Here is a 27,411-nt window from a genome sequence, read left to right as displayed (position 1 = left end):
AGGCTATATATTCCTATATGCAGTGTTAATTAAATAAGACTTAATTAAACAAAACAGTATGCAAATGATGGTTTGATTGACCGAATGAACACTGCATTGACTTTTCTAATTAAAAGGAAAAGGAGAGCAAATGTATGATCAATCAATGAGTTAAAACCAGTTGGATTCTTCTTGTAGTGGATTGTCTTTTCAAGTGTGGGAGGTCTGCATATAGGCCTACATTGAGTATACATTTACCTTGGAAACTAGTACTTTGTCTGAGAATATATACCGTTGCTGCTAATTCTTTTCACATTGCATTCATTTACATTTAGTTTTCTTAGTCTGTTATAGAAAATCAAGATGTGTTACCACATACTGTATGTGTAGATATACATGTAGCCTATCAAATTTTTCCATTTATAGTGTAAAACTGTTCGTGTGATCAGTCTCTTCTTACTGAGTTTCTGCAATGTAAATATAAACTCTACACTGATCATAATTTCATACGTCTGATCATGTACATATTAAAATACACCAAAACATTAAAAAACATAACCGCGTCATGTGTATTGTGTGTACGGGTTTGACCGGTGTGTGTAAAGCCTGTCAGTTCGATTTAATGTGTTAATTGCATTTCATTTTGTAATTGGACCACATTCATTATTTCCTACTCACAATCAAGCAGCATCGTGTCGACCAAATCTGGGCCGAGGACCCATGAGCGTACTGGGCCATAACTAGGATTTCTCCATCAATCGAGCTGTGTATACAATGAAATTAGTCTGTTTTTATATTACAGTAAGTATAAAAGTATAGTATAAAGAACACAGTGCAAGAGGTATGTAAAGCAAGTCTAAAGAAAAGTATCAGATTAAAATGAAATAAGTGACTATAGACGAATTAAGTGACCATGTGATGTTTCTCATTCTGTAGTGGACTTTCTAGTGATATGTGAGGTGATGAGTTGGGATGCAAGGAACGTCTTGGACTGTATCTTACAGAGCATCCACCTGTATTCGCCCAATATAGTGCATTATAAAAAACACTAGATCATTACACTAGTTACAATGTGGACTTTACATTAAACATTCTCACCTTTACCCAAAATTATTAGGAAGTGTCAACATGCAACAGTGTAACCTTACTTAATCCTCGCATTACCCCACAAAACACATTTGGCTGTATATAAAACACTTTTAAATTATGTTATGTTGGCGATCTATTTATAACAATGATGATGGCACAAGAAAATATGGGTTGGAAATATGAGTTTTATTAGTGTATTATACTTACAAGTAATCTATACACAAAGAACCCAAACCCACCTCTTGACCCTACAAAATAAAAAGTCTAAAACACGTAAATTAACAATAAAATCTGAAGAGATGAATGAGCACCCTGTTCAAAGTAATGTACAGGGAAATCCAACATAGCAGAGGAAAGGAAACATCCTTCAGTATAAACAATCTTAATCTTTTTTTTTCCAATAATTTTCTAGCAGCACAAATATACACTGTGACAGTTGTTCATGAGCTGTCCATCAGTGATTTATACAAGTAGTGATTGTAGCCTTATAAGATCTTGTTTAAGCAGAATGAAAAGTGGACAATGCAAAACAATGAGAACTATGTCTGCTTACTTGTCAAAAGCAACAATTTGATGGAACAATAACTCAGAAGGTACATTAAAAAGCCAAATATACTATATTTGGGTGGGACCACAATTGGTTTCACCTATTTACCCAATCGTAAGTCTCTCTCTTCTCTTGACCAACCATAACATGTCCAAAGGTAGCAAATTGAATCAAAAAACCCTGTCGAATTCTGATTGGCTGGTGGTTGCAGGATTCCGGTTCTGATTGGCTGGCTGTTGAGGCATGTGACCTCTTCTGCGAGGTGGTGCCAAGTATTCAAACATTGAGGTGTTGTGTGTGGAGAGCATGTTTTTGAGGTCAGAGGGCATGGGGTCAGACCAGAAGAAATCGTGGTTAAGAGCGTCATCGCTGTCTATTCTCTGAGCCGGATCCAGAACCAGGAGTTTGTCTATGAGGTCCAGGGCATAAGGGTCCTTCACATACGCCTTGAGTCTGTCCTTCACTTTACGCTTCTGACCCTTTGGAAGCTCCATCTTCTGATAGAGTTCATACTTCTTATCCACACCAGGCCACACCTAAAGCAAATGGCATTAGAGATTGTGTTTGTTTTCAGTTGACAAGAAGACATCTTTGTGTTTTACTCAATGCGTTACCTCTGGAGTAATAGAGCCACACAGCTGACTAATGAGGGTAAGCTGGTGTTGTTCTGTGTTGCCCTGCATGATGGGGCTTCTGGTCCACATCTCTGCCATGATACAGCCACCGCCCCACAGATCTATCGGAGGCCCGTAATCTCTCTCGCCTAAAAAACAACACAAAATCACACACAAGAAAACCAATGAAAGGTATAGGTGGTGTTTCACTTCATTTACCCAGCAGTAGTTCTGGTGGTCGATACCACAGTGTGACGACTCGGTTTGTGTAGCGGTTCCCCTGACTGTTCTTCGCCAAACTGAACGCTCTGGCCAACCCGAAATCAGCCAACTTCAGCACTCCATCTCTTGTGATCAGAACATTGGCGGCTTTCATATCTCTGTGAAGGATCTGACACAAACATACGATATAATTCAGTAACTCGCTTTATTTTATTTTAGTCAAGCCATAAAAAAATTATTTAAACGATCTAAACGCTTTTTGTCCAAACAGTTGTTTCTGATGGAACGTAAGATATTCATTTACCTTGTTTCTGTGTATATAGTAAAGTCCGTTCAGCAGCATCTGCATAACCTTCTTTATCTCCGACAGGGTAAATTTAACATTGGCGTTGCTTAACAATCCAGCAAGGTCATGTTCACAGAAATCAAACACTAGATAGATGCTGCCCTTGTAACGGTTAAACTGGGTGGCTACAGGGAAAAACACAAAAGGAACAAGAAAAGCAGATAGTCAGTGATTTGTTGTGATAGTTTGGCTGGTCCAATCAAAGCCAAGAATAAATCATTAATTTTCACGTTAAATAAGCAGCTGTTGGTGTTTCTTCTGACATAAGCAACATTTAGAAACGATCTATTAAAAGCGTTTTTTGGGGTGCAGCTCACCTTTAGTTCTGCAGATCTCGATGAGATTCACCACATTCTCATGCTTGAGCAGCTGTAAGATCTTGATCTCCCTCAGAGCTGTGATGGGAAACTGAGAGGAGCACAAACATCTCATTACTGAAAGAGGATTTTTCACAAAAAGCCTAAAACTAAAAAAAGGCTAAACAGGCGGATGAAGGGTTGCATTGAATGGCCTCACCCCTTCTTTCTCATTCTCCATGAGGACCTTTTTCAAAGCCACTTTTTTCCCTGTTTGCCGGTGTTTGGCCTTGAACACCTCCCTAAAGAATCAACGGATAGAATCAGGATCAGACAAGCACCCGATTATAATAATAAACAATCATTGATTTACTTACAAGATGACAATGAGTATGACAGTATTAAGCACAGAGGACACAATGTTACACGTCGTCCGTGAGTTGTTATGTAGGAGTCACAAAGACACTAAAAGATACATTTAGAATCAAGAACTCACCCGAATGTGCCCTGGCCGATCTTTGCGAGCTTTTCATATTTCGAGAATTCATCGCAGAAGGGAAACTCCACCCCGTCATAGTATTTTGACATGATGGCAGTCTCTCTATCCGGCCTAAAACACACACGTTTGTATTTACACGTTGGTGGGGACATTCCTTAGATTTCTATTGTTGGTAAATATGTCATTTGAGTTTTACTATAAATTAGAAACACAAGTTACATTTTAATTAGTTCTTTTTATTAAAATGTTTTTGATATGTAGGACAAAAGCGTTTGGAAACAAACAAAGACAGCAAAAACTGACACCCACACACGAACTTCGGGTTTACACCGCTATTTCAAACACGATCCATAGTAAAACTATAGAAAAAATATGTTCGGGTCGTTACACGAACGCAGAAGTAATGTTTTATATGTTAAATTATAGATAAGGGGTTTAAAATCATTCAAATATTCATACTTTTCCCCGCCGCCGGAGCTTCCGGTTTTGTCGCGCTGCATCCTTGCTGTTCCTCTGCGGTTCGCAGAACAGATTCCCACGCGCCAAGAAACACTCCAGCGCCGCCTGCTGACCGGATGTGCGACTACAATAATCATTACATATAGATGACCGTCTCCGTCTGGTCAAATCTGCATGAGCGTAATATATCGTCACAGATAGCATAAACATTTGTAATATAAATGACATATTTATAATTAATGTAGAATTTAATTGAGGGACAATATCTGTGTACTACAAGTGCCGTATTTTTAGTTATAGCAAAATCATTAGGGATGTACAGTACAACTATTAGCCTAACTAAAAAGCTTTACATGTTCAAATATATTATATAAAATGAAAAGCACACTTAACAGAATTCAGAGGTTTTTTTATTTGATAGTGTTTTTTTAATAACATTATTAAACACATCACTCGAAACGAACACCAACACGACATGTTTAAAATCTACAGATGTTAGTTTACAAACTATATACAGATAACACTCTTTAAACTTCAAAGTATTTGTAATAATTCAATTCATATTACACAGTCTTAATGTAGGTTTTGACCTCCCCGATCTTTGAGTTTTCCATATAGATATATACACAAAAAAAATCTAACACATTTTAATTTTTCATGACAAATGTAGGCACCTTGTGCTGACATGATTCATTTCAGGTAACCTATGCATTTTAAATATTTATATTGTAATAGAGATCTGGTTAAGTACATCAAACTGTAGCGAACAACAGAAACATGTCTGAAGAAAACACAATGTACTTGAAGTAGTTGAAATAAAACAAAGAGTAAACATTAACAGTTAAAGGAAAGATGAGATTAAACAAAGAGTATACACTGAGGAACTAGACAGGTTATGCATGGATTCAATAAGAATTGCGCAACAGAAGACACAAAATGAAAACAGTAGCACTGTAACAGGGTTGAGGCTCTAGGTGGTGCTCTTGCTATGTTTCGAGTTTGGCTGCATGTCTGACATCTGTTATTGGCTGTTTAAAGCAGAATCCAAGTGTTTTAAAGCCCCTCCCACCAGGTGCAGGCTTCCTGTGATGAGAACATGTATGTTTGCTGCCTCTCTCAGCGGTGCAGCTTTTTTATTTACGCTGGGTTTAACAGGTATGACATATTTGTTTGGGTCTGACAGGACAGAGTCTCTTCCCTGACTGATCCACTGGAGAGCGCTGAGGATGCAGGGAAACACCAGTGTATCGGTGTGTCTTTCCGCCACCAGCGGCATACCGTCGCCGATCACAAACTCCGCCTCTGGTTTCTCCTCCCGGCCGTTCAGAACCTGCCAGCTCTGCTGGTTATCCAGGCAACGCGTGAGCATGTTTTCAACAGAGACGTTGAAGTTCTGCTGGTCTGAGGTACAAAAAAGATACAGCTTTATTTTTATCGATCACACAGAAGAGATTTGATCTTGTGCCTCTGAACATTCTTACCTGCATTACAGGTCGCTATAGTCTCTGTGATGTTCGGGCAGAACACGGCAAGGGCAAAATGACAGTGCTAAAACAAAAATATATCGTTAGCACAAAAACCTCCTTATCAAGTCGTTTTGGTTCAATATAATAGAATAACTCATTTAAACTGTGAATCTATTACTCACCACAAGCAGTTTAAGCATAGCAGCACAGTCTCTCTCTCCTGTAGCGTTAAATAAGAGGACCCTCATCACCGGACCCCTACAAACACACAAAACAATTCACAAACATTTACTAACAATCTGCTTTTGTGATATAGCATTTTCTTAATATACTCAACTATGGATAAAACAAACACACAAACGACAGGCTCTCACTCTGCTTTTTCCTCGTGTTGTGTTGCGACTTCATTGAACCAGCGGACGCAGGCCTGCATGCTGCGGGTGGTATGAGCTCCGTCCAGGAAGTACGTCACAGGACCGTGTTTTAGCATCTGATTGCGTCCGGCCCACTTCGTCTCTATAAGACCTGCAGACACATCACAGACTCCAACATCTATAGTAGATTCCCCAAACCTGTCAGAAACCTAACCTGCTGATATTTACATTTTCCCTTGATGGCAAACCTTTTTTATGTTTATTTATCCGAATGCAAATTACTGTATGAAAAAACTACAAGTGTTTGGAGACCTTTGATCATCTCAGGACTGGGCTGAAACGCTGGAGCTGGATTCACACCACTGAACTCGACTGAAGAGCGTGCAGGCTCTGTGAACACATCAGATAACAGACACTACATTAAACACACATCAAACTCCAGCAGAAAGAAGCAGCGGAAACACACACCTGCCAGTAAGTGTCTGTGCAGCCAGGCGTGTGAGAGCTGTAAGGCCAGAGAAGCATTAGAGCGCTGATGATGTCCGGCTAAACCCAACGTGAGCGAACCCTCGCTCTCATACTCATCCAGATCAGGACAAACTGACAGCGAGCACTGTGGACAAACAGAGGATGTGAAAACTGCTACAGGTGTATTCTGAATGTTTCCAGCGTCTTTGCAATTCTCACCCCAATTTCTTCAGCTCTCTCTTGAAGCACCTTCATCGACCCGTCGGGCTGTTTTACTGTGAATGCAGGGACACCGGGCTGGACATACACATCAGACGCGCTCATTTTATATCATTTACAATTTATTCATGTTTAGCCTGTAATAGCATATCATTTAAATAGTCTCAGCCTCTCTATCACAAAAACACACACGTTATCTTACCTTAAAAATTCCTCCTTTTTGCCAGGCTATTTTCTCAATGGTATCTCCCAGTGTGCTGGTGTGATCTATGCCCAAAGAGGAGATGCCACACACCCAGGGTCGCCTTTAAGAAACCATAAAACCATTCAATGACTTATGTATTTATATTAACTGTTATAGAACTATCTTAAAGCACAAGTGTTTTTACAAACATACTTTCAGTGGCAATGTACAAAGTTTTTGAGTGACCGAATATAATTATAACATGATCAATACTTCATTTATATTATGACCAATCATTCACTGATTGGTTCATGTGGTCAGTCTGGTTTGTGATAGGTTGATGCAGCTATTAAGAATCAATGGATCAAGAAAAAAGACCAGTAAATGGTTAAGTTGAGAAGAATGTGTCCTAACATAAATGATGGATGAGATGGAGGCAGCATACACTAACACAGCACAAAGAAAGAATCAGACACGCTACATTGCAACCGAAGAGAGGGAAATTCTCTTGAACATTAACAATCCCCTGCCTGATAATATTAGTGCAGTCATACGCTCCACCGATCCCCACCTCAACGACAGCCAAATCCACCTGCACAGAAACGCAGAAATCAATGAAAGAGAAGCACCTTTAATAAAGGACAAGTGATCTGTGAGAGAAAGGGTTGAAGTCAATGAAGTGTGTGGATTCTAGAGCTGCAATATTACACCCATATGTTCTCAAACAAATAGAACAGACATGCACAAAAAGAAACGTGAAAAAGCTTCAAGAAACTAATATGAAATAGTTAACAGACTCACCTTCTCCTGGAGGAACACATGGAAGGACAAGATCGTGAGAAAGCGAAAATATGCTGGCATGCTTCCTCCATGATCATCCTAAATGGTTAAAAAGTAAAACAATCATCATCACATAACATTGAAATACTCGTCATCAAATAATAGTGCAGTCACGTTTCTATTTATTCTAACTGTATATCCTGCACTTGCTAACTGCACTTCTGGTTAAACCTAAACTACATTTCGTTACACTGTACTTGTATATGTGTAATGACAATAAAGTTGAATCTAATCTAATCTTGAATCTAATAACTATAAACAGCCACAGAATGAATTAAGAGACCAAGTGTTTTTTTAGTTTTTCTGAGTTTACTATTTATAGGTATGTGTTTAGGTCAAATGATAATTTTTGTTTCGTTCTGTAAACTACCAGCAATGTTTCTCCAAAATTTCAAACAAAAATATTATTTCTATTTGCACTTATTTGCAAGAAATGAAGACCGGAGAAATTATGCTCTGCAGAATTTGAGGTCTCAAAAAAACACATTAAAAAAACAAGTTCAAATTAACTTTTAAGCAATACAACAGTATTATTTCTGAAATAATTAAAAAAAAAATGATGTACAAATATGTAAATATATAAAAGAATTATATTTATATTTTGTGTGACCACCTTGATTTTTTTCGTGTGACTTGTTATTGTCTTCACATTGCTGTTGGATGACTTTATCCTGAGGTTTGATTTTGTTGAAATTCAATAGACAACTGGACTGGATTGATCACAATACATCTAGAAATGCCGATTAAATGAAGGGTATCTTTAATTTATCAGAGGCTGTATATATTAATGTGTCAACAGCTGTGACATCATAACCAAGTTGACTTCTGAATGAGCCGTTTTTTGAGTTGTGTTGTGAATGATAAAAGTCCATCGTACTCTAATTTTATTTTAAACTCCCGTCTTACCCTCGTCTCCTCCAGTCGCCCGTACACCTGCCAGAAGTATTTTGTGAAAAGCTCTTTGCTGATTGGCTGCCCATTGATTCGGATTCGCTCTCTCACTTCAACCAAATGGGGCGAACTACAATCAAATACAACACAGATCAAAACATTAAAACATGAACACTACATGTAGACCCTTAACTCTTGTGCAGCACATCATTTCAAAGCAGCTTAAGTCAACTTTATGTCTATGTCAACTCGATCATCTAGCCGGTTCAGATAATATTGGATATTCATCTACCATAAGGTTCATGGAAGGTCATGCGGCGGCAACTACAAACATGAAAAATCAATGGTCAATGATTAAGAAAAAATCATTACGCTTGTGTATGAAAGTTCAACTAATCAAAACAAAGAACAGATCGATTACATCACAGGTAAAGCACTTGTGACACAAACATATAGCTCTGTACTCTCAGACAGCTACCCAATTGCGATATGAGAGCAAAGTTCAATGTGAACTCATTGGTGAACATGTGCACAAGAGTACAGAGTTACGCAATTCTTACTCTAATCTCAAAAACACTGCCACTCCCACGCTTACTAAAGAACCAATCCCTATCATCTCGAACAAATCATTAACAAAGTCTCCATACCTGTAGAATCCTGTGCAGAAGCCGTGATTTCTCAGAATCTGCTCCGTGAAGGCACATGTCGACCCCTGAGGCATTCGTAACACAAACACTCGACATCAATTCATTGTACAGATAAAACGGCAATTCAGTGTTGAAATCTCCAGCAAGCTTCTGTACCTTTCCTTTAGTTCCCGTTACATGAATGATATTGAGTTGATCGAGTTCTTCTACCTGTGAACACAGAATGAATCACTTCAGCATGTTCTTCGCACGCAATAAAAGAAACACAGCGCAGGACGTGTCCCAAACAAGCCAAAATGTGGACGAACTTGTTATAAGAGGCCGGGCATTGCTGTATATTTGGTGTTTACCTTGAGCCCAGCTCTATGAATAAATCCTCTCATGGCCTGCAGCTGGAGTTGAGGATCTCCTCTGTCTCTCTTCACCTGCTCCAGAACGCTGGCGTTTGTCTGCAGGGTGTTCAGGGTGCACACAGCATCCTGGAGGTCAACATGTACAACATTATGTTTGACCGCCGACTGGCACGACAGCTTGCAATTCCCTTTTGAATCATTTTTGCTTAGTGTCATAGTAATTCTGAGCTGATATTAAATGAAACGCATGTCTATGTCTGGGAACATTCTTCCTAACTCGGTCCGGTCAACCGCATCTCTCACAACGTTCAAAAAACGACTTAAAACCCATTTCTTCTGTGAATACTTGACAGACTAAAGAAATTAAATAAATAAACCCTATCTCTTTCTCTCCACGTGTATTGTTCTGGCTTTTGTAGAAACTAGTAACTTTGTATTCGCACCTTTTGTGTTATTGCTCCTGGATGACATATCGCTTATTGCTCCCTGAAGTCTCTTAGGATAAAAGCGTCTGCATGTCTAGTAGTGAAATGTGGTGGCCCTTTGTTTTACAAACAACACTGAACTTTTGACCTATTTCGTGATATTCAGTAAATGTTTAATCAGAATATCTGTGTTATGTAGAACGATCATCAAAACCGACAGCTGAAAGCTAAATTGGTCTTTTTGCTGAATACGATTTGTTGGCGAGAGTCATTTTTAACACATAGATCATATGAATATACTGTACAGTATATTGTTACCTCCCTGACTGGTAACAAGAGCAGGAGAAATCCCATTACACCAAATCTGATTCTGCAGAATTCACTAAAATCACCTTTTTGTAGATTGTAAGAGATTTAAATTTAAAGTTTCCTGGTGGCTAGAAAAGAAAATATCATTACGAACCACCTGTTCTAGTAATCCCTTCTCCACAAGTAGAATTATTGCTTTTCTATAAACTTTAACAATCTGATTTGTTAACAAGACATATCATGCAGACTTTTTGAAAGTCTCAGATAGAAACACACTCACTCCACTCGGTCAGACTGCAAATGTGGGCAAAGTGTATTTATTTTAGCTTTAGGGGCTACGCAAACTTTAGTGAGAAATCGAAGGGGGCTTCTCTTATAGCCCATGTTATGGCTGCCTGCACACCGAGCACATGGCGCGACTGAAAACATGCTGACTACTGTAACTGTACCTCTACACAGCGCACTTACTAGTGCGCACTACACCTCCGATCGCGGGAACTGTCACCACGTGCGCATTCGCGGAAAAATGTTGCCGCTCGTTCGGTTTAAGCTTTGATGTCTGATGTAACAACTTTAACAAATGAACCAGACCGCTTCAGACATAACCGGGACTCGGAACAGATTCCCAAAACTTTAAATGCAAATAACTTCCGTGCATCGCAAAGTCACGTATACGAGATCTGTCGCGCGTTTACCTGATAGTCCATTCTTCGGAACCGCGGTGCAGCTTTGGTGCTTGAACGCCTCAGTGACAGTTCAAACATTTCGGTCCATCGTCGGTGACGCGCCAGATTGACGGGCGCGCGTAAACGCTCCAGCACGCTGTAGAGGCGCATGGTGACCGACTGAGCAACAGGAAGCCGCACCAAATTTGGGGAGTTTTCCTGTCAATCTGGAACCGTGGCATGACGTCACGTCACGCCTCCTTCCTGCTCACCGTGCAGATTTCACGTGTTTTTCGACGCGACAAAACAGGATGAATCTAGAATGATTTCATACTAATTCATGAGGCGAGAGGATAAATTCACAAAGCACGTCAAGAAGCTAAAAGCGCTTAATGCAGAGACGATCATGACGCACGGGTTAAACATTCCGCTTCCGCGTCGAGGAGCTCACAGCAGGTGGCACCTGGTTTTAACCGGGCTGCGTTTAAATCAAGTCAGAAAGAAAGATGCATGTTGATAAAGAAAAATGGCTTTCTCTTGTTTGCTTGCTTTGCAAATGCTGCTGAAACGCCTCTCACGCGTCAGCTGTCGTCTAGAGCTGGTGCGCGCATGCGTGTTTTACCTCGCAACATATCTGACATTCTAGCGCCACCTGCTGGACGGGATTGGATTGAAATTGATATATTTTTAACGACCTTTGTTGGTAATCTGTGCAAGTTTCTAAAGAAATAGAAAAGATATTCGACTAGCATATTTATGAATGATGCTAAAAATGAGAAAAACTACAAAGATAGCATGATGTATGGTTAAAAACAATGCAACTCCCATGATGTCTTGTAAAACTAGACTAGACCTTGGAAATCTACATTCTTCAGTTGACAATTCCTATTTCCTTTTTCTTAATGATTATTCTTATGATTTTATGCGGATACCACATGTGTGGTAACATTATTTAACTGTGCAACTTTGCACAAAAGTAATTTTGGAACAAAACAAATGAGAAAGTTGCAGAAGGACCACTAGATATATATGACAGTAGACTGCATTGTGGTGTCTGTTCATTGTTGAATAACGCTGACACTGTAATTGGAAATCTCCCGGTCACTGTAGTGATTCGGCGCAGCGTTGGGGCATGAAGTAACAACGTCTCGTTCCCTCCATCAGGGAACGGAGGTTACAGCCGTAACCGAGACGTTCCCCTTCAGTCGGTCTCTCGACGTTGTTTGAGAGACTGACTGGGGATATATCTAAACGCCCCAGCGCTTGCACCGATATTACGACCTCCAGCGAAGCGACCCTGACTAGGCTAGCGAGTCACAAGAGTGCTACCGCGAGATGTAATCTTCCAGTCACATAGTATTGGTCATACTGAGAAGCCTCTACTGACGGCCTCACGGACAGTGGCGTACGCCTCTAGTAGCGAGGAGTTGTCCGGAGCCGAACACTGGGAAAACACTGCTCTCCTCTTAGAAGAGTGTGTTACGGAGGCCACATCCTACCTGGAGGGGAGGTACATGTGGAGACATGACATGGTCTCCCCGGCGGGGAGAACAACATGCAGAAAGGTGTTAGCCCGAATAGGGGGACAATCCAGGTGGGATTACCACCGGCGGGGAGGTCACAGATTCACCAATCGGGAAATCATGAGCGAGGAATCAACACACGGGACGACCCAGAGGGGAGTCACTACGTATGGGGCACTAATCCTAGTACAGGGGTCTACCTGAGGAGGGATGACTCTACCTATACTGGACCTGGTTCCAGCAAACGGCTCCGCTCCGTTTGTTACCAAAGTACCAGCGCTTAGATGCTTAGTGATGGATGGAATGCCTATACTTCGCCAGGAGAGGGGAAGTAGGGAGGCTAAAAATAGCGCGCTAGTCTCACCTGGTGAGGGGAGAAGGCGCTTTCGCAGGCGTACGCCCAAACCAGGAGTCCGTCCTATACACCGGGGGTGTTAAGGAAATGGGCTGCAACTGGTTCCACGCGGAGATTATAAAATCTTGCGAAGGTACTGGGCGTAGCCCAACCCGCAGCTCTGCAGATGTCTGCCAAAGAGGCGCCCTGTGCCAGTGCCCACGAGGAGGCCACACTCCGAGTGGAGTGGGCCCTCACTGCAAGCGGGCACGGGCGATCTTGGGACTGGTATGCCACTGTGATGGCATCCACAATCCAGGGCGCCAATCTCTGTTTGGAGACAGCCCTCCCCGGGTGCTGTCCGCCGTAACAGACAAAGAGCTGCTCGGAGCTTCTTAGGCTCCGTGTGCGGTCCAAATAGAGGCGCAGCGCGCGTACTGGACACAACACATTAGAGGTTGGGTCTTCCTCCCCTGAAGGGAGCGCCTGCAGGTTCACCACCTGGTCCCGGAAGGGAGTGGTGGGCACCTTGGGCACGTAACCGGGACGGGGTCTCAGGACAACGTGAGAATCGCCGGGCCCGAACTCTAGGCACCCTTGGGACACGGAGAAAGCCTGTAGGTCCCCCACCCTCTTGATGGAGGCGAGCGCCGTCAGGAGTGCAGCTTTCATCGACAGATGAGGGAGGCTAGCAACTCCGAGGGGCTCAAACGGGGCCGTACCAAAGGCCCTGTAGGACCACGTTAAGGTCCCAAGAGGGTACAGAGCGCGGTTGAGGTGGATTCACCCTTCTCGCACCCTTAAGGAACCTGGTGACCAGGTCGTGCTGACCAAGAGACTTACCCTCCACTAGATCGTGATGCGCAGAAATGGCAGCCACATACACTCTCAGAGTGGAAGGGGAGAGATTACTCTCAAGTCTCTGCTGTAAAAAAGCCAGCACTGACCCGATCGGGCAACTCCGCGGGTTCTCCTCCCGGGGAGAACACCAGGACGAAAAGAGGCGCCACTTGTAAGCGTACAATCGCCTAGTGGCAGGGGCTCTAGCCTGCAGAACAGTCTCCCTGACTGCTACCGGCAAGCCCCCTAGGGCCTCCTCGTCCCGTCCAGGGGCCAGGCATGGAGGTTCCAGAGGCCCGGGTTGGGGTGCCAAACCGTGCCCCTCCCCTGCGACAACAGGTCCTCCGTCAGGGGAATGGGCCAGGGGGGGGTCGTCGTCAGATCTACCAGATCCGAGAGCCAGGTCTGGTTGGGCCAGTATGGCGCCACTACCAGAACCTGATGCCCCTCTTCCCTGACCTTGCACAGGACCTGTGCAAGGAGGCTCACTGGGGGGAAGGCGTACTTCCGCTTGTCCCGCGGCCAGCTGTGCGCTAGGGCATCCGTGCCGAGGGAACCCTCGGTCAGGGAGTACCAGTGCGGACAATGGGTGGAGTGCGGGCAGGCAAACAGGTCCACCTGTGCTTGGCCGAACCGCTCCCATATGAGCTGGACTGCGCGGGGATGGAGTCGCCACTCTCCGCGGGGAGGACCCTGACGAGAGAGCGCATCGGCTGTCTGGTTCAGGTAGCCCGGGAGAAACGTGGCCCGCAGGGATTTGGTCACCTGCTGACTCCAGAGGAGGAGGCGTCGGGCGAGTTGCGACAACTGCCGTGAGCGTATGCCGCCCTGACGATTGATGTACGCCACGGCAGTCGTGCTGTCCGACCGGACTAGCACGTGTTTGTCCTGCACGAGGGACTGGAGTCTCCTCAGTGCCAGATGGACTGCTAGCAACTCTAGGCAGTTGATATGCCACCGCAGGCGGGGACCCGTCCATAGACCCGATACTGCGTGCCCGTTGCACACCGCACCCCACCCTTGCAGGGAGGCGTCTGTCGTTACCACGACACGCCTCGAAACCTGTCCGAGCGGAACCCCCGCTCGGAGAAAGGTCAAGTCTGACCAGGGTAAAAGGGTGCGAAGGCACTGAGGCGTTACCGTAATCCGCCTGGTGCCGGCGTGCCACGCCGTCCAGGGAACCCGACTCTGTAGCCAGTGCTGAAGCGGCCGCATGTGCATCAACCCGAGAGGGATTACCCCCTTCGAGGACGCCATGTGCCCCAGGAGCCTCTGAAAGTTCTTCAGTGGCGTCGAGGGATTCCTGATCAACCTCAGACAGCGCAGCACTGACTGTGCACGCTCGTTGGTGAGACATGCTGACATACGGACAGAGTCTAGTTCCATACCGAGGTAAGAGATGCTCTGCGCGGGGGAGAGCTTGCTCTTCTCCTGGTTGACCCGAAGGCCTAGACAGTCTAGGTGCCGAAGCACAAGGTCCCTGTGCGTGCACAATACATCTCGCGAGTGTGCCAAGATAAGCCAGTCGTCGAGATAGTTTAGCACTCGCACGCCCTGCTCCCTGACAGGAGCTAAGGCAGCCTCCACTAGTTTGGAAAAAACCCGTGGAGACAGGGCCAGACCGAATGGCAGGACTTTGTACTGATACGCCCTTCCCTCGAACGCGAACCGTAGGAACGGCCGGTGTCGGGGGAGAATAGAGACGTGAAAGTATGCGTCCTTCAGGTCGATTACCACGAACCAATCCTGGTGACGTACCGAACCCAGGATGCGCCTCTGCGTCAGCATCCTGAACGGCAACTTGTGCAGGTGTTTGTTCAGGCGGCGCAGATCTAAAATGGGCCGCAGCCCCCCATCCTTCTTGGGCACAATGAAGTACGGGCTGTAAAACCCGGACGACATCTCGGTTATAGGGACGGGTTCGACCGCACCCTTCGCCAGTAGGGCGGCGACCTCCTGCCGAAGTACGGAAGCATTCTCTCCTCGCACCGAGGTGAACAGAATGCCCCGAAACTTGGGGGGGCGCCTGGCGAACTGGATCGAGTAACCGAGACGGATTGTTCTCTCCATCCAATGTGACGGGCTGGTGCGCTGCCAAGCGCCCAAGAACCGCGCCAACGGGACTAGAGGAACAATCTGCTTCACCGTGCCTGGGGAGGCTGGTTCGGTGGCTGACAGTGCGGTCACCTCGCACAGGGGGGACCCCCCGGGAGGTTGACGGTTCTGTGTGTATACCTGCTTCCGGCGGCCTGACGCAACATCCGGGGGAGATTGCAGTCGGCGGCCCGATCCATCCAAGACACCGTCCGGACGAGAGTGCTGTGGAGGAAAACCCAGGGGAAATTTCTCTCTTTGTGAGTATGTGGGTGCCGGGCCCTGAAAAGGGCCCGGACTTGATGGAGACGCGGCAGGCAGCGTCCTTCCCCGATCCAGCGTTGGAAAGGCCGGGATCGGACCCAATGAAACTTCCCCCAGGTTCGTCCCGTCAGGGCCGCTTAGACGAACTCTTGGCGGACTGCTGACGGGGGACAGACGCCCTCTTCCGCGGGGCTCGACGTCTCTGGTGGGTCGTCCTGTGGGAGGGTCCCGGAACCGGAGGTGCCGCCGCGGGAGAGCGGGGCTGCTGGGGAGCAGACTGCGGCCTGGAACGTGATGACCTGTTGGTGGCCACGTTGCGGCGCGGCAGGATCTGCTTGATCGCCTCGGTCTGCTTCTGAACCGCGGAGAACTGCTGCGCAATTTCCTCCACGGTATCACCAAACAGCCCGGCTTGCGAGATGGGCGCGTCCAGAAGGCGGGCCTTCTGGGCGTCGGTCATCTGCGCAAGATTAAGCCACAGATGCCTTTCCTGGACCACCATTGTGGACATCGACCGACCCAGGGCACGCGCCGTGGCCTTAGTCGCCCGTAGCGCGAGGTCTGTGGCAGTGCGCAACTCACTCATGCGAGTTGGGTCGGGCTTCCTGCCATCTAAATCCTTCAGTACTTTCGCCTGAAAGACCTGAAGGACCGCCATGGCGTGGAGAGCAGAAGCGGCTCGTCCAGCAGCAGTGTAAGCTTTCGACACGAGTGTCGAAGAGAGCTTACATGCTCTGGACGGGAGTCTAGGTCGACCCCTCCAAGTGGCAGCTGTCTGCGGGCACAGGTGGCCCGCGACTGCACCCTCCACCTGGGGGACGTCAACATATCCTCTAGCCGCTCCGCCATCCAGGGAAGTCACAGCCGCCGAGTTCTCCTGCCTGATACGCGCCGAAAATGGCGCATTCCAGGACTTGGAGAGCTCTTCATGCACCTCGGGGAAGAATGGCACCGGGGCGGGGCGCGGCTTTTGGCCACGCCCCGATCCCAGAAACCATGCATCCAGCCGCGAATGCTTCGGAGAGGGTGGAGCCACACACTGCAACCCGATGCACGCGGCTGCCCGAGAGAGCATGGCCGACATCTCAGCGTCAGTCTCCTCTGGTACTCGACTGCCTGATGACAGGAGATCAGAGGAGTCTTCCGCATCTGATGCCAGCAGGCAGCTGTCCGATGCAGCGACAGAAATGGTCATCATCCCTATCGGGAGTCTTGCCACTATGAGGCGGCCGTCTGCCGCTCGTAGGGGACGTACCAGGTGAGCGTGCAGGGGTATGGACGGTCCGCGAGCATGAAGCTGACGGAGCAACATCCATAGGGGTCCCCGAATCACCCCCGCCGCTCACCAAAGCGATCAACCGCGCTGACACAGCGGCTGAAGATGCCTGGGAGGCAGACGGGGTGGTGGCTGCGCTCACAAAAAACGAAGCCAACCGTGACCGCAACACCCTGATTGCCATGTCCGCACACACGGGACATGCCGAATCAGTGAAACCTGCTTCAGCATGCTTGATCCCCAAGCAAGTGACGCAGGTATCATGGCCGTCAGACTCAGGGATGAGTCTGTCGCATCCAAGGACACAGCTACGAGACATGCTCGCAGCCGGAGGGACTTACCTCTAAAGGTCTGTAGCCGTCTGCCGAAACGCCCAGGGGAAGTCCACGAAAGGAGAAGTCCGCTGCTCCGCGTCGTAAATCCAGCAGGTTTAAAAGTTTCTCGAAGTCGAGTAAAGCGCATGTAAACAAACACGCAGGTTCCGAAGAACAAAGGATGAGTGAATGACCGCCGCCATCTTCCTTTTATACCCGTATGTACGGGGCGGAGACTGGCGTGCGTGTGCCATTCGCCAAGCCCATTGGCGTTTTTTAATTAATTATCTCGGAGAAGGTAGGTTCTCAAGATCAAACCCCAGTCAGTCTCTCAAACAACGTCGAGAGACCGACTGAAGGGGAACTACATTCTTCAGTTGACAATTACTATTTCCTTTTTCTTCATGATTATTCTTATGATTTTATGCGTATGCCACATGTGTGGTAACATTATTTAACTGTGCAACTTTGCACAAAAGTAATTTTGGAACAAAACAAATGAGAAAGTTGCAGAAGGACCACTAGATATATATGACAGTAGACTGCATTGTGGTGTCTGTTCATTTTTGAATAACGCTGACCGGTATCTCCACCGGTGTTTCAAACGTGCGTTTTCTATATGCATGCGTCAAATCCCTAGAGCAGATGCCATTGCTATACATGATCATAGGTGACCATAAGTGCAGCACATGTGAAAAGGTGAAGTCTGTGAGAAAAGCCACATTTCATGAGATGATCAAAGTAACTACTAATGATTCCCTATTAAAGCTGTCCAAGCGCGTAATGACGTTCAGTCCGCAGTGCGCAATTTATGGACTCTTTTGGGTTCATTACGCTTTAAATCCATTCGCGTGATGACATCCATTCATTACTAAGATGGAAAATATGTGGATCTCAGCTTTCCTTATCTTCTTTTTGGACGAGGCCTGTGCCGTGATAGCGAGCAATTTAAGAGTGCACTATTCATTCCTGTCGACCTGATGGAAAAAGCAGTTTATCTCAGCGAAACACGTGCGTAAAACGGATTTCAATGAGGCCACGTGTTAAGGATTTGGCCAGAAAAGACACAGAAGTGAGCGGGAAATGGGAATGAAGAAATGTGATCGTTCCCAGTTTTACAATTGAGATTACAAGGACTCTAGTTTTTTATCCAGATTAAACTCGGTTCATGGAAGATCCTGTTACACATCCTCTTTATCCTACAGTACATTAGTATTTAGTTAGGATTATGTTTACCTAAAGAGTTATTATGAATAGGTGCATAATAAGTCTGCTCGGAAAAGTTATATGGCACATGCTACACTCAGGACTGGAGGTATCATTCATGACCAAATCCTACTTATAAAACTTTAATATTTGGGTTCCAAATCTCGATTAGTTTGAAATCAAATATATCTGCAAAACATACTAGCAGACTAATTCCAGATGTTAGACTCCCCACAAAATGCACGCGTGCAACATCTATCTGCAGGTTTATGCTGCTGAAATGATTATATATGATATAGTCTCATTATGTGGATATGTGTAGTGTGACGTGAAGGCTCATTTTAATGCTTTAACACCATCAGACGAATCAGTTTTAATAATTGCTTTAATTTGCCCGTCATGTCACAAGGTCACAAGGTGATTGATTCCCTTTTACAGAACAGCCATCAACGGTTAATCTCATTTTTGACTGTAGCGTCACCTTCATATAAGAAAGAATAAAACAGACGAGAGAGGAGGGTAATAAATATTTAACAGATTAAAAAAACATCTCGTGATTTCTGAAAACTATTCAACAAAATCACCCCTGCGCTACAAAAGTGAAATAGTTCATTCCTTAAGAAAGTACAGGCAATTTAATACAATCAAAGGAAATACGACTCATGGAAGACATCATTGATCAGAGATGATGTGCTACAACAAATCTTTGTACAAACACTTGTGTTTCTATATTCAAGTTTTAATGATTGTTGATCATTCAAATAGAGAGAAGTGACATCTAAAATTCTTAGACCACAAGTTCAACTACTCCTATATTGCAAGTTAATACCATTTGTGAGAGTTGCAATCGAAAATATGATCAGATAAAGGAAATAACATGGTGTTTTTTACACTTATATGTCTCTTATTTGTTATTTAAATGTCAAAATCTCAAACGTATGTATATATTTCCCGTGCGGTCCCAGACCTTTGGACCAGCTGTATGTTGTCGAAGTCATACAAAACGTTAAACGGGAGTCGTAATGGCAGTATATGTACTATTCCAAAAAAAGGATAAGCTTTCTCATTGTCCTCACATTGTGCAACCATGTTCCACATTAAATATCATTGAGTCCTTACACATGTCAACGTTTCATATCAGTAAAAAAAGACGTCTCTATCTACATTGTTACTTAAAAAACGTACATAAAATCATCGTAATCGATAACTGCATCATGAAATGAAATCACATTGCAAGTGTTCACCCTGTTGTGAAGGTCATTTATGGACGAAGAAACAGATCTGGAGTTTACGCCAGGGCAAACAGGAATTTCATCAAGATAATCTCATTCTTCTCATTAAATCGGCATTGCGCCGATTTAACGATCGACATTAAGATACAAGTGACATACTGCATTGAGAAATGCATCACTCAAACACAGAGTGCCTGGCACCTACAGTCAGTTAAGAGGTAGAACTAGAAGATAATATTCATATCCAACGTTTCCCATGATAAGAAACATCAACGTCTTTAAACTCAAGTGTTTTGTGAGAAGTGCAGGAAAGATTCATATTTTTCTATGAACTGCATCTTCCCTCATTGGGACCAATTTATGGCCACCATCGTGGATGAATTATATGTAGTTTTAAACACTTAAAAAAACACAAAGGTACTAAAAGAACAGTAAAAGGCTGATATAAATTTGTTCTTTGATATGTTTAGACTATTTGATCTAATGTTTGTGTCGATGAAGAGCAGTCAAACGTCGATTGCATTCGATTCTATGTTAAGACTGATCTTGACATCATTCTGATCTGTCAAATAATATCTAGGAGTTAATAATAAAATATCTTGGTTATAAAAGTTTAAGAATTCATCAGAAATGTATTCTTATCAGTCTGGACCCACAACCGAAAACTAATACTAATAACGCAAAAATATTGTATATATAGTTTTAAGTAAGGTTACCAAAACATCAAGATATAGACATTTTGTGGAGTAAAAAATAAATAATTAAAAAAATATCTTTGGTAAAGAGTGAGTGTGATGTTATTGGTTGTAGTGTTGAAATGACCTTTGGATATTTTACTTTTTAGATTTTTTCCCTGAATGGCAAAACCTTCTCTGAGCATAAAGCTGGTTTTATGTTTAAAGGGACGTTTCCGAAGCTGGAGTTTTCCAGAAGAATTTCTTGTTTTCAGGATCCAAATCGATTCTAATCTGAGGCACGGTCTTCTTAAAAGGGTTTAAACTCTGACTAGGAGAAAGGGAGAGAGAGAGAAAATGAGGTTAGATGTGTAGCTGTACACAAAAACACGCAGCTTCACATACACGCATGCATGTTATATTATATTTGATCTGTTGAGCATAAAAATTACACTCACGCACAGATTTACCTTGACACAATCTTGGAAGGAAAGAAGTGCTTTCCATCAGTAGGGAGTGAGGAAGGACATGGACTTACTTCCTAAAATAAACAAAACAGACGTCAATACACACAACGTGCAGATCAACAGGTTAGCGGTGTTATGATGCAGCTGAAAAAAGATTTGATAGGTTTTTGGTTAGAAAACAAGACATGCTGAGATGTTTATGACCTCTCGACAGTTAAAGTCCACATGACAAGCTATTTAACTTCAGAAATTTGATGTGAAATTAATTTTTGCGATAAAAGTTTATGATCACAAACAATGCATAACATTGCGTATTATTTGTTTGTCATCGTTTATTATCCTGTATGTGACTCTTTTTCTGCAGAACACAAAAGAAGATATTTTGAGAAATGTCTCAGTGGTGTTCATTCATACAATGGAAGTCAATGTTCTTTGGTTACAAACGTTCTTCAAAATATCTTCTTTTGTGTTTTGCAAAAGAAAGAAAGTCAGGCTTGGACTGACATAAGGGTGAGTAAATGATGACAGAGTTTAATTTTTGTGTGATCTGTCCCATTAAGAAATAAAAAGGTCAATTTTGATAAAAGCACTTAACATGCATTTGCAATTTGATATATGTTATAAGATTATCAATAAATATATTATTGATTGATTGACAAAACCTCTAGAAGAAAAACTTCTAGAGCAAAAGAGGAAGGTTTTCAGGTTGTTAGTAATAGGACAGTGACGGAGGAGAGCCCTGCGATGAGTTTGAGAGAAACCCAGACGTGTTTACTCACGGTCTGAGGGCTTCTCCCCCAGCATCGGCTCTTGTTCCATGGTCTCCATGGAGATCTTTATACTGGGAACATTCTCAATGGCTGGAAAATCCGACTGTAAACGCAGGGACATTCTTACCACAAGAGCTTCACTATAAACTTTCTAACAGCACACGGGAACCGACTCACGTCGTTCATCTCGCTGTCGATAGACCCTTTCTTTTTCTTCTTCTTTTTCTCATCCTCCTTCTTCTTCTTGTCTTTCTCGGGCATGACGTCATCCAGGTAACTGAGATCGTGCTGGGAGAACAAGTAATCCATGGCCTTCCTCACGGCCACCAACGCAAGGATCTAAAAACACACGCACGCGGATATCAGAATCACGCAGGTTTGGTGTGTGAGCGTTCAAGGAATATAATCCTCACCATAACGGGAAATATGATGGCGGCTACTGTAGACTTCAGCACCCACAGGAGAGCCAGACACAACACCTGCGCACAACATACACACATTTGTGATGAATCATTTGACACATACGGCGCTAATGCTACACACGTGATCACGTGACCACACACACCTGTATGAAGGTGAAGAGGTGAACGCGTCGGAGAGGTACGTGTCTCAGGTAGATCAGATCTGGCTGGTGTTTGGCCGGCATCAGTAAAAGCTGCAGACGATCCATAAACTACACAAACACACAAAAAAAGTCAGTGAGTTTATTTACAGTTGACTGGTTTAAAAAAACAAGTCAGTGTCCTGAAATGTTCTAGGTTTACGTTAACATTCCCCGCAACTCCAAACTCATATCAAGTTCTGGAATCTGATGGGTTCCCAGACTCCGCCGGAGATCCGGCTCTCAGCAGGATTAGCTTTTTCCTGCCAACGGGTAACATGACCTTCTGGAAGACGCATGAACTCACCTGTACACCATTGAGAGAGGCCACGCCCATGTAGAGAAACACACCGTACAGGACAGGCATAGGAATGAACTGTGGACACACAATATGAGAAGATTACCAGTGTAGTCTTTTAACACATAAAGCATTAGTGTGAGTCACAAAATCAAAGATTACAAAAGTCACCTCCAAACCAAACACACCCCATATCCCCATCCCATTGACAATCCATGCGAATGGCTCACGGTGAAACAATGAAGCAGAACTAGTTATGTTGACCGAAAGATTTACGTGAAACCGCTTTGTTCCCGCGTGAGCACACAGAAAGTCTCCATATCTCACATTCTAATGCCAGAGGTCAATGTCCTCTAACAAGTCAACTTTCAAAAGTCAATGTCCCTTATGAAAATGACCATGGTTTAAGAGTTGAGTTATTTTTCTTTAAAAAACGTCATATCGTTTTAATCACAAAAAACACAAAGTTCAACAATGCTATTTGAAGTTAAACAGTGGTAATGCAAATCTTCTAAAAGATTAGAAAGGTTTTCATTTAGATCTAAATAAAAGGAGGAGGTTACATTTCATTCAGTCTAGAAGACCTTCAATCGATGAATATTCTGTGCCATTCACTATTTCTCTTGGTCATTAAAGAACACGGAGTTAAACAATAAGGTTGAATGAATGCTGTATGTGAAAATCAGAAATGAGAAATATATATATATATATACATAAATAATGTACAAACCTTCAGAACAGGTGCCATAAAGACAGACAGACCCGTCAGAATAAACACAAGGATTCCAGTGACTCTCTGCTCCCTACAAGAGACAGAAATCTGTTTTTTCCTCTCAGCATGGCAACAACAAAACAGCACATAGGACAATTAGGACATACATTACACCAATTTAAAGTCTCCGGAAAATCTAAACTTTTTAACTATGAATATGTTGGCCTAAAGATATCTACAGTCAAAGCAAAATGATTCAGACACCAGATTTACTAGAAGTGCAGGACACTTTAGTTCAGTGAGAACAGCAAAATGAAGTAAACTGTGAAGTTATACACAAAAATGATTCTACCAGTAAAATTGAAAACACAATTGGGACCACCGTGACCTGACCATGTTTTGCTTAAGTGTTCTTTTCTTAAATTGCTAATGGGACTTTTTTACATCACAGACTGAACAAAATGAAGCATTGCTTGGTAACTGGTTGCGCTAAATTGGTATGATCTAACTGTGTACTTAAATTCAACAGCCGACAGCGATTCAACCTAAACCATTACGTACCTCTCTATCAAAGTTATCTGACATTATCAAGATGAATTTGTTCTGTCACAGTTTAACACAGTTCTTGTCATATTTTATTACCATTTTCTTAACTATAGTGAATAAACTGTGATAATGTGAGATATGTTGAAGGTGTCTGTGCGTTAACATTCACAAAATTTGCATTTAGAAGATACAAGAAGCTTCTCACTTCTACCAATACAGTTTTGCAATTCCTATAACATCACTCTGCACATCAGCTATTGGCCGCTTCGAATGGGGGAGGAGCCACTCAATATGTCCCATGCTAACTTTGTTTCACTGCGTATTAACATCAAATGCATCAAACAAAAAAGTGTGACTCAACCCCTAGAGCTCAGCCAACATTATATTTTGAATGTTTATTGTTCTCACCTAACTCCCAGGAATTTGGGCTGTTCCCCTGGCGCCGATGTCTTAGTTTCCATCTTGAGCGAGTCTAAGTGGGCAATGGAGATGACGGTGGCCGCCACGTACCAGGGCAATCCCATGAACGAGCATAAGATCATGAGAATAGACACCCACAACAAATCCAGGTGGTACCCGGCCCCCTTCTGCGCTCGGGATAGAAAAACAACATAAGTTAGTTACCATGGCCTGGACACGATTGTCACTGGAATTTGTGTAAGGTTTGACATGGGCTCATCCGCTTGTACCTTGAGTTTGTGTTCCTTGCGGTTGACAATGACGGCTGTGATCTGTTGGTCCATGAAGACGAGGATGGTGACCAGGAGAGCAGGTAAACTGGCCGCCAGGTACACCCACCAGGGGTTTCCTCCGAAAGGTGGAACAAACCAGCCGCGGTTTGGACTAGTCGGCTGTTTCCACAAAAGACATAAAGTACATAATCAATATAACGATTTGGTAAAATATTATAAATGCATAATATCAGATTAACTGCGAGTCAATAAAGATTTGTCTGCAATGAAACAAGAAGAATTATAAAGATCATGCATGGATGTCAATTTTTTAGACATCATTATCTAGACATCGATAGAGAGACATCGATTGATCAAATCTCATGCATCTCAGATATTTATCCTGAGAAAAAGAGGCACAAATAGAGTTTCAGAAGAGATGTCACAAACTAAGCAAAAGTCAATATTAATATGAACTAATTTCTCATCAAATTTACCCATTATTTTACCACTACAATCTACATTCATTTTACACCTCCATACTCGGCATTGTGTTTCAAACAATACTCAGTTTTATTTGTTTCTGTTTCTTTTCTCTTAAGCAATTTTCAGAGAAACATCTGAAACGTAGTTGATACTTCAAACACAACTAAGAACTCCATCAAATCTCCTAATCTCTGAAAGATCAAACCTCTGCGTGATGAATTCTTCTGGTGGTTTTCTGAGGTTTAAAGTGTTAAAGAACTTCAATGAGTTCTTTGAGGTATAATATGATACTATTAAGGGATTACCGTCACAAAGATGGGACCTCACAAAAAGATTAAATCCATTTACCACACACACACACACCTTGAATTCACTTGGCACTAATAACTTGGGTGTATCCACACCGACCAGTGCGTCCACACCGCAGAAGATCAGAATGGCCAGAATAGTGGCGAAATCACTGATTAGTTTGCGAACCTGCAAACATGTAAAGAGTCATTAAAAACCACACAAAATACGTTTGCATTAAAAAAAAGATTATAAACATAAAACTTGAATATTACTGTGTGATAAATAAATTGTGAACAATAAGAATAAAAAGATTAAGTCCATTTTTATAACAGCAATTACAAATATTTTGGAAAATTTTGTAATTTAAAAGTTCAGATGAAGTATAGTCACTGACGTACACAAGATGTGTAACAACTTTCTAGAAACACTCTACGATGACCAGAACAGACAGTGAAAACTAAATCTCAAACTCTAATTGATGGAGATTTACATTTTTTATTGAGTGCAGATAATACGCTAATACTTTTTGACAGGATCAGTGTGGACTATTTTCCGTTAGCGCTGCCAAACCACAAGAGCAGATCCTTCGAAAGCAAACGACTTTCAGAACGCAGCTTTATGTGCGTGTTTGGGCAGGTTGTGTTATTCCTGCGAGGATAAAACATCCTCCTGAGGAGGATAAAACCTGATTAATGCCCTCATTAACCTGTGATGTTGATGTGTGCGCGTGTGTACCGTAGTTGGGAAAAACCTGCTGGTTTTGAACTTCTTCAAGCCCATGGAGCAGGTGTATGTGCCGAAGAACAGGATGAATGACATCAGCGTGATGTCGGGCACGTAGTCACAGGCCGGACCTATCAGCTGTCCGCCCCACTCCAAACACTCGGTGCGTGTCAGCGATCCCCACGTCGCGTTCATGTGCTGCTGCGCAAACACAGATGTGGTATTTTAATTCTTATTAATAATGTTTCATTATGTGTTTTTGCAGTAATTAGGCTATAATGGTGGATCATAACAAATTTGAGGGTGCAGGTGCATTGTGGGTATCTCAAAGCTGAGTTTTTACCTGCCCGGTGCTGTTCATCAGGGCGTCGATTTTGTCCATGTAAAGAGCAGTACTGTTGCCTTTGAAAGAAGAACATACACTTAAAAAAAACGTTTTGTGTGAAAGAACCTTTCAATAATTCTGTCACTATTTATTCTCCCTCAAGTGGTTCAAAACTGGTTTCTGAGTCTTTCTTCTGTAAAGCACAAAAGAAGATATTTTGAGAAATGTCTTACTGTCCGGAGGGGTGCAGTGGCATCCGTACTGCGTGACGAGATTCATGTCAAAGTCTGAGTTGATGCGATGGTGATCTGCCAGTTTGAGCATCTTCTCTTGAAAGAGTCATAGATGAAGATGAAGCAGATGAGAGCAGAGAGCCTTCCTCTGTGAAGCGGGTGAAATACTGAACCAAGAAACTGGCGTCTGTGGCGACCAGAACCAGACACATGAACGCCGACCACAAACCGATCCACAGCCGGAACTCCAGATAGTCAAACTCATTATCCCTGAACCAATCAAAAGAGAAACATGAGAGACCAATCACAGACTGAAAAAAACCCGGAATAAACAAATAAAAAAAATGAATGAAACGTTTCGTCAGATATTTGCTTGTTTATATGATGATTCTGCAAGTATGTCACAGCAATGTGGATGGAAACTCTCAGCAAAGCAGAACTGATAGAGTCTAGCAGACACGGACATGAAATCTGACTCAATTATTCATAATGGAACATAAACAGAGAAACGCGAAACCTGAGAGAGAGCGAGAGCAAGAGAGAGAGAGAGAAATATATTCATATTCACACACACACATATACAGCGTGACTGGACCTTGGCAGAAAAACAGAAAACAATGAGATGCATCTTGATTTTCA

The 27,411-nt window shown here is 43.4% G+C and overlaps 3 protein-coding genes across 4 annotated transcripts in view; all 3 read right to left on the bottom strand.

Moving 5' to 3' along the window:
* Window positions 1-1,234: 1,234 nt before the first annotated feature.
* Window positions 1,235-4,203, bottom strand: cdk9 (cyclin-dependent kinase 9 (CDC2-related kinase)). Of its 2 annotated transcripts, none has more exons than XM_079487263.1 (8): window positions 4,052-4,203; window positions 3,590-3,703; window positions 3,314-3,395; window positions 3,115-3,205; window positions 2,756-2,922; window positions 2,449-2,620; window positions 2,230-2,378; window positions 1,235-2,151 (listed from the first exon to the last, which is right to left on the bottom strand). In XM_079487263.1, the coding sequence occupies exons 1-8, from the start codon at window positions 4,186-4,188 to the stop codon at window positions 1,786-1,788; spliced, it is 1,278 nt and encodes a 425-aa protein (XP_079343389.1). In that variant the 5' UTR covers window positions 4,189-4,203; the 3' UTR covers window positions 1,235-1,785. The 2 variants fall into 2 exon arrangements, with proteins under 2 accessions (XP_079343389.1, XP_079343390.1); XM_079487264.1 differs by having other exon boundaries at window positions 3,902-4,070.
* An 89-nt stretch (window positions 4,204-4,292) lies between these two features.
* On the bottom strand, window positions 4,293-11,503 carry fpgs (folylpolyglutamate synthase). The gene is made up of 15 exons (XM_079486195.1): window positions 10,923-11,503; window positions 9,491-9,619; window positions 9,297-9,350; window positions 9,141-9,205; window positions 8,509-8,623; window positions 7,564-7,641; window positions 7,293-7,354; window positions 6,781-6,883; window positions 6,579-6,656; window positions 6,360-6,504; window positions 6,204-6,281; window positions 5,892-6,042; window positions 5,700-5,775; window positions 5,533-5,599; window positions 4,293-5,452 (listed from the first exon to the last, which is right to left on the bottom strand). Exons 1-15 carry the CDS (start codon window positions 11,061-11,063, stop codon window positions 5,073-5,075), a joined length of 1,722 nt encoding a protein of 573 aa, XP_079342321.1. The 5' UTR covers window positions 11,064-11,503; the 3' UTR covers window positions 4,293-5,072.
* A 7,608-nt stretch (window positions 11,504-19,111) lies between these two features.
* Window positions 19,112-27,411, bottom strand: part of slc4a4b (solute carrier family 4 member 4b) — a 28,133-nt gene continuing 19,833 nt past the window's right edge. Inside the window, 15 exon segments of the mRNA XM_079487352.1 lie at window positions 19,112-20,980; window positions 21,120-21,190; window positions 22,064-22,225; window positions 22,300-22,365; window positions 22,452-22,559; window positions 22,795-22,863; window positions 23,516-23,588; window positions 24,452-24,630; window positions 24,733-24,894; window positions 25,564-25,677; window positions 26,227-26,415; window positions 26,558-26,616; window positions 26,773-26,866; window positions 26,869-26,912; window positions 26,915-27,083. Coding sequence (XP_079343478.1) covers window positions 20,872-20,980; window positions 21,120-21,190; window positions 22,064-22,225; window positions 22,300-22,365; window positions 22,452-22,559; window positions 22,795-22,863; window positions 23,516-23,588; window positions 24,452-24,630; window positions 24,733-24,894; window positions 25,564-25,677; window positions 26,227-26,415; window positions 26,558-26,616; window positions 26,773-26,866; window positions 26,869-26,912; window positions 26,915-27,083 — 1,668 coding nt within the window. The 3' untranslated portion in view covers window positions 19,112-20,871.

This window comes from Barbatula barbatula, assembly GCF_947034865.1.
Source record: "Barbatula barbatula genome assembly, chromosome: 22".
Lineage (NCBI taxonomy): Eukaryota > Metazoa > Chordata > Actinopteri > Cypriniformes > Nemacheilidae > Barbatula > Barbatula barbatula.
The sequence above is the reverse complement of the archived record's forward strand: the minus strand, read 5'-3'. Positions and strand labels throughout refer to the sequence as shown.

Excerpts from the sequence above, each read along its gene's own strand:
- fpgs (XM_079486195.1), bottom strand. The coding sequence starts at position 11,063 with ATGCGCCTCTACAGCGTGCTGGAGCGTTTACGCGCGCCCGTCAATCTG. Across the intron at positions 9,206-9,296 it reads TAACGGGAACTAAAGGAAAG|GGGTCGACATGTGCCTTCAC; the intron begins GTACAGAAGCTT and ends CGAATGCCTCAG. Across the intron at positions 7,642-8,508 it reads GGCGACTGGAGGAGACGAGG|GATGATCATGGAGGAAGCAT; the intron begins GTAAGACGGGAG and ends TTAACCATTTAG.
- cdk9 (XM_079487263.1), bottom strand. The coding sequence starts at position 4,188 with ATGATTATTGTAGTCGCACATCCGGTCAGCAGGCGGCGCTGGAGTGTT. Across the intron at positions 3,206-3,313 it reads TGGAGAATGAGAAAGAAGGG|TTTCCCATCACAGCTCTGAG; the intron begins GTGAGGCCATTC and ends TGCTCCTCTCAG. Across the intron at positions 2,152-2,229 it reads GTGGCTCTATTACTCCAGAG|GTGTGGCCTGGTGTGGATAA; the intron begins GTAACGCATTGA and ends CATTTGCTTTAG.